The 4,073-nt window shown below is 40.9% G+C and overlaps 1 protein-coding gene across 1 annotated transcript; it reads right to left on the bottom strand.

The window, feature by feature from the left end:
* Window positions 1-653: 653 nt before the first annotated feature.
* LOC145491309 (ectin-like) lies at window positions 654-3,594 on the bottom strand. The gene is made up of 2 exons (XM_081470479.1): window positions 2,912-3,594; window positions 654-1,146 (listed from the first exon to the last, which is right to left on the bottom strand). The coding sequence occupies exons 1-2, from the start codon at window positions 3,204-3,206 to the stop codon at window positions 1,142-1,144; spliced, it is 300 nt and encodes a 99-aa protein (XP_081326605.1). The 5' UTR covers window positions 3,207-3,594; the 3' UTR covers window positions 654-1,141.
* Between the last annotated feature and the right edge of the window lie 479 nt (window positions 3,595-4,073).

The following is a 4,073-nucleotide window of genomic DNA, read 5'->3' as shown; positions in this document are numbered from 1 at the left end:
TACATAGGTTAAGCCAAGCCTAAAAGCGGAGCTCCTGATTAAATAATTAACCATAAATGAAAAAGGATATTTTTCCCTGGATCAGAAACTCAAAAAATGATCAATTGTGAGCATATGATTGTTCAGTGTGTGGTTTCACTATTTTTTCTAGTTACATTTTAACAAACCATACCTAATGAGTGTACCCAAGATTGTAGAAATTACGCACGCAATATATCGGGGACTTTCCAAGAGACGATTGTGCAGGGAGTGTGTCGGAAGAAAAGTCAACAACACGTCAGGGTTTCATTTGCGCCAAAATTTTGCCTTTGCATGGACTCCCTTCCTCTCCCTCAGAGTAATAACCTGGCTTGAGTCCGTGATCCAATCGAAAACCCAGTACCTGGTCAGCGGTCAACTTCAAAAAACACGCGGCCTCGATGAGCTCTTGACCTGAGCCCGCGATGTGGTCACGTAATGCTGTTCATCGGATACCTTATTCTGACAGCTGTCAATTAATTGTAACATGGATGTCCAATATCAAAGATTTACCTATGGTAATGGTGCTACTCTCTTATTTTTCATGACGTACGGACGTACAGACAGTCACGTGACAACCAACATTTTTGAGATCAATGGGTTACCAAATTTTCTAAGGCATGGGGCTTCGGTTGCGTGCCTTCGGTGCGCAGGAGCTCCGCTAATACAAAAATGCCAAAAGTCCTAACACTGTTGAAATAACTCTGTGAAGGTTAAAGTTTGGTAGCGCTTGTTAAACAGTTTGCTAAACAAGTTGTTTTTCAAATACACCTGTCAAAATACGGTTGCTGCTATGAAAACATCAAGTATCATTTCATACCAGATTGCTTCAGATAAATATCAGATCAGCATTTACTTAAAATTAAAAGAAGTTATAACAGTCAAATTTAACGTGGGCACGAAACCCTTCTGGTCTGAATAGGGTATGGTAAACGAAAAACCAATACAGACAAAGGCATAAAAGTAGACGGAAATTTTTGCACCATAAAGATCCCTTTAATATTCTTTGATCCGTCATGATCTAAAACCAAAACCATTGCTATCCCCTTGTCCCTTCACCAATGTTTTCTGATGCGATGAGCCGTGTTACATCCTTGGTTGGCTTGCAATCATGGAAAACAGGTCACTCTGAAAAAGGAAAGTGATAATGTTCAGCATGTAACGTGTTCTGCGAAAATGAGCCCTTTTTGTTTTTGTGTAATGGCATACGTGACTAATACATGCCTAATATGACTAAGATGATGAGGTATTATCAATCGATAACACGAGCTATTTTGAAAACGTATCGTTTGGTCTAGCTCCCTCGAGTCACCTGTAGCTCGGTGTTTGAGTGCCCAAACCGCTCTCTTGTGGAGACTTCTGTTGCGTTATTATCATACAAGCGTGCTTCTGTTGTATGTCGCATACAGAGGCTGCGTGTATACTCCCCGCCTCATATAATATCCTCGGAAGACTCTGTAGAGAAGGGCGTCCGACATAGTGGGAAGCAAGTAAGAGGTTGACTCCTGTTAAGAGAGCTCGACTTCCTATCGGGTAACTTGCTCACTTGGCCGATTTTCATCTTTCCCAGGATTTTGCACGTTTTCATTTTAGATTAGACGTGACTGTCATGTGACACGAGAAATACGTGGGCAATTCAACATTTCTAATGCAAGAACTCTTTGCATATCGATGTGAATTTCAAGCGTGAGCGTGCTCCCTTGCTTTTGGCTGTTCGACTGATTCTTCTAGCCTTTTCTAAATATAAAATGTTATTAAGTACGTGTCTATTTTGTATCCATCTCATTCATCCTCGGTTTGTCGCACGATGTGCCCTAAAGGGCCTTTCTAATTCCGCATTCTCATAATACACATTATAATATGGAGACGAGTGTTTTACTGGAAAACACACAAGTTTTACCAGTAAACACAACATGCCTAAAATGCGAACGAAATTTCATCCGGGACCCTGACCCGTTGTTTCTACCACTCGAAAATAAAATTCGCCGCCGTGTGCTATGCATTATTTGTTAGTTTATTAAAAAATCCATGTGGTGTGACCTTTGACCCGGCTCACTGATGAGCCACAGATTTAATAAGATCAAGTAAAAGTAAACATTTTCCGTGTTTTTATCGCGTTATAGAAATACGAGAGGAAGTTAATCTGGGAGAGTGAGAAATACACTGGGGAAACGAGTTGCAGAACTTTTTCGAGTTCTTCCAAAACTTTCAGGAGTGTTTCTGTAACTCACTTGAAGCGCATAAAAAATGTCAACTTTTCTACTTCCTCTCCATTTTCAGTTCATCTGAAGACAATTGGAATTGGAAACGCAGGATAAAGTGACGAAAGGAAGACGACCAATTTTCTTAATTTTGTTCCTTAGACTTTCCTGTAAATCACGTTTGGCTCAGTATTATCGTTAACTTGTGTCAGAAAAAGAGTAAAAGCAAGCGATTTGAACGGAATTTTCTTTTGTTTCCTGTTTAGAGAGCTAAAGTAATCACCACCACGACGACTGAGGTGGACGACGCAAGCGCGATCGAAGAATCTTGTCATCGTTTTCTCGTCGACGAAGCCAAAAAGAGTAGTCTCACGTCGTCGTGAACATAAATAATTGTAACTCTCTGAAAGGAACAAATTTACAATCATTTGTCATAGCTCTTAACTGGTTGGAGTTTTTATTCTTTTGTGAGGTTTTCTTTAAATTCCGCTGTTCGATTTGATAAATATAAAACATGCACTTTCTTTCCCTCACACAGACGCGACAGCTATCAAAACAAGTCAGGCGGAAAGCGGCTGAAGTTTATGTCAGTGTGTTTAATGAAAACGAACAGTTACCACTACAAGTACAATGTTCGTTTTAGAAAGGAAATGGCCCACAAAGAGAGACATAAAAACATGACCTATATGTACCTTTACACCGCTTCTTTTTCCCTTTGTTGCAACGCCTCGTTTGCAAAGGTTCTCCCAGTTGTGTGCAGTTTTTCCCGCCGTTTAATGGTGGCGGATTTGAGCAGTTCCGCTCTCGTCTACGTGTTCCAGGATTGCAAGTCGTCGAGCAACGGCTCCACTTGCTCCATGGTGTGTAGCCGCCATCAACTACAAAGAAAAAAGAACGGAGGTACTGGTGTGAATGTAATGTATTCATTTCAACATCTTCATTGAACGGAGCAGTCATTGGCAGTGTATTTTCAACCATCTCCTTCATTGCCCGGCAATCTTTCCCGCCGTACTGCGTTACAGGGTTTTTGCAAGTGCGCACTCGTTTACGTGTTCCACCGCCACATGTCACTGGGCAGGCGTCCCATGGCTCTAAGCAGAGAATCCTCCATCAACTGTCAACAGTTACTACTATTAGCATCAGCTGAGTTTGGTTGAGGAAATGATCTCAAGTGTTCAAGTCTCGTGAATTTCCTCCCGGGTTGTAATAGACCAATTTCGATATTTTAAAATTCAGCCTAAAACAATAGACCTCAGCACGAGGTTCTGGGAAATAAATACAGAGTTCGTGGGGTTTATTCCCGAGAGCCTCGTGCTGAGGTCTATTGTTTTAGGCTGAATTTTAATATATCGAAATTGGTCTATCAATCGAGGTATTTCTTTTGTAGACTGACGCTGAATTATCTTTGCTATATTTATGTTATTCAATTCAGTAAATGAGAGGATTAATTAAACAAGAGGTTATCACAATAAAAAGAAGCATCAAATAGTTTCATCATTAATACACAACATTACAAAACGATCATTTGTCTTGTTTTTTTCCACGGATGTTTACCTGGGCAAGGACTTTCATTGCAAGCCTCACTTTCCTGACTCGGTCCCAGGGACAAGCAGTCTGCTCCACCGTGCTGTGGAGTGGGATTGTTGCATGATCGGCTTCTTAAGCGGAATCCTGCACCACACGTGACCGAACATTGGTCCCATTCTCCCCAGTCAGAGTAGCCACCTTCGACTTGATGGAGTAAAATATGATCGCAGTTTTGATACATTGTAATACATTATAAGGTAAAAGGCCCATCCTCCCTGTTATGATTCCAATTTGAACAATTACTAGAAAAGATTGCTAGAGATATAT

The sequence above is a fragment of the Orbicella franksi genome, chromosome 6, assembly GCF_964199315.1.
Source record: "Orbicella franksi chromosome 6, jaOrbFran1.1, whole genome shotgun sequence".
NCBI classification, from domain to species: domain Eukaryota; kingdom Metazoa; phylum Cnidaria; class Anthozoa; order Scleractinia; family Merulinidae; genus Orbicella; species Orbicella franksi.
Note: the sequence above shows the minus strand (reverse complement) of the source record. Positions and strands in the feature narration are given on the sequence as shown.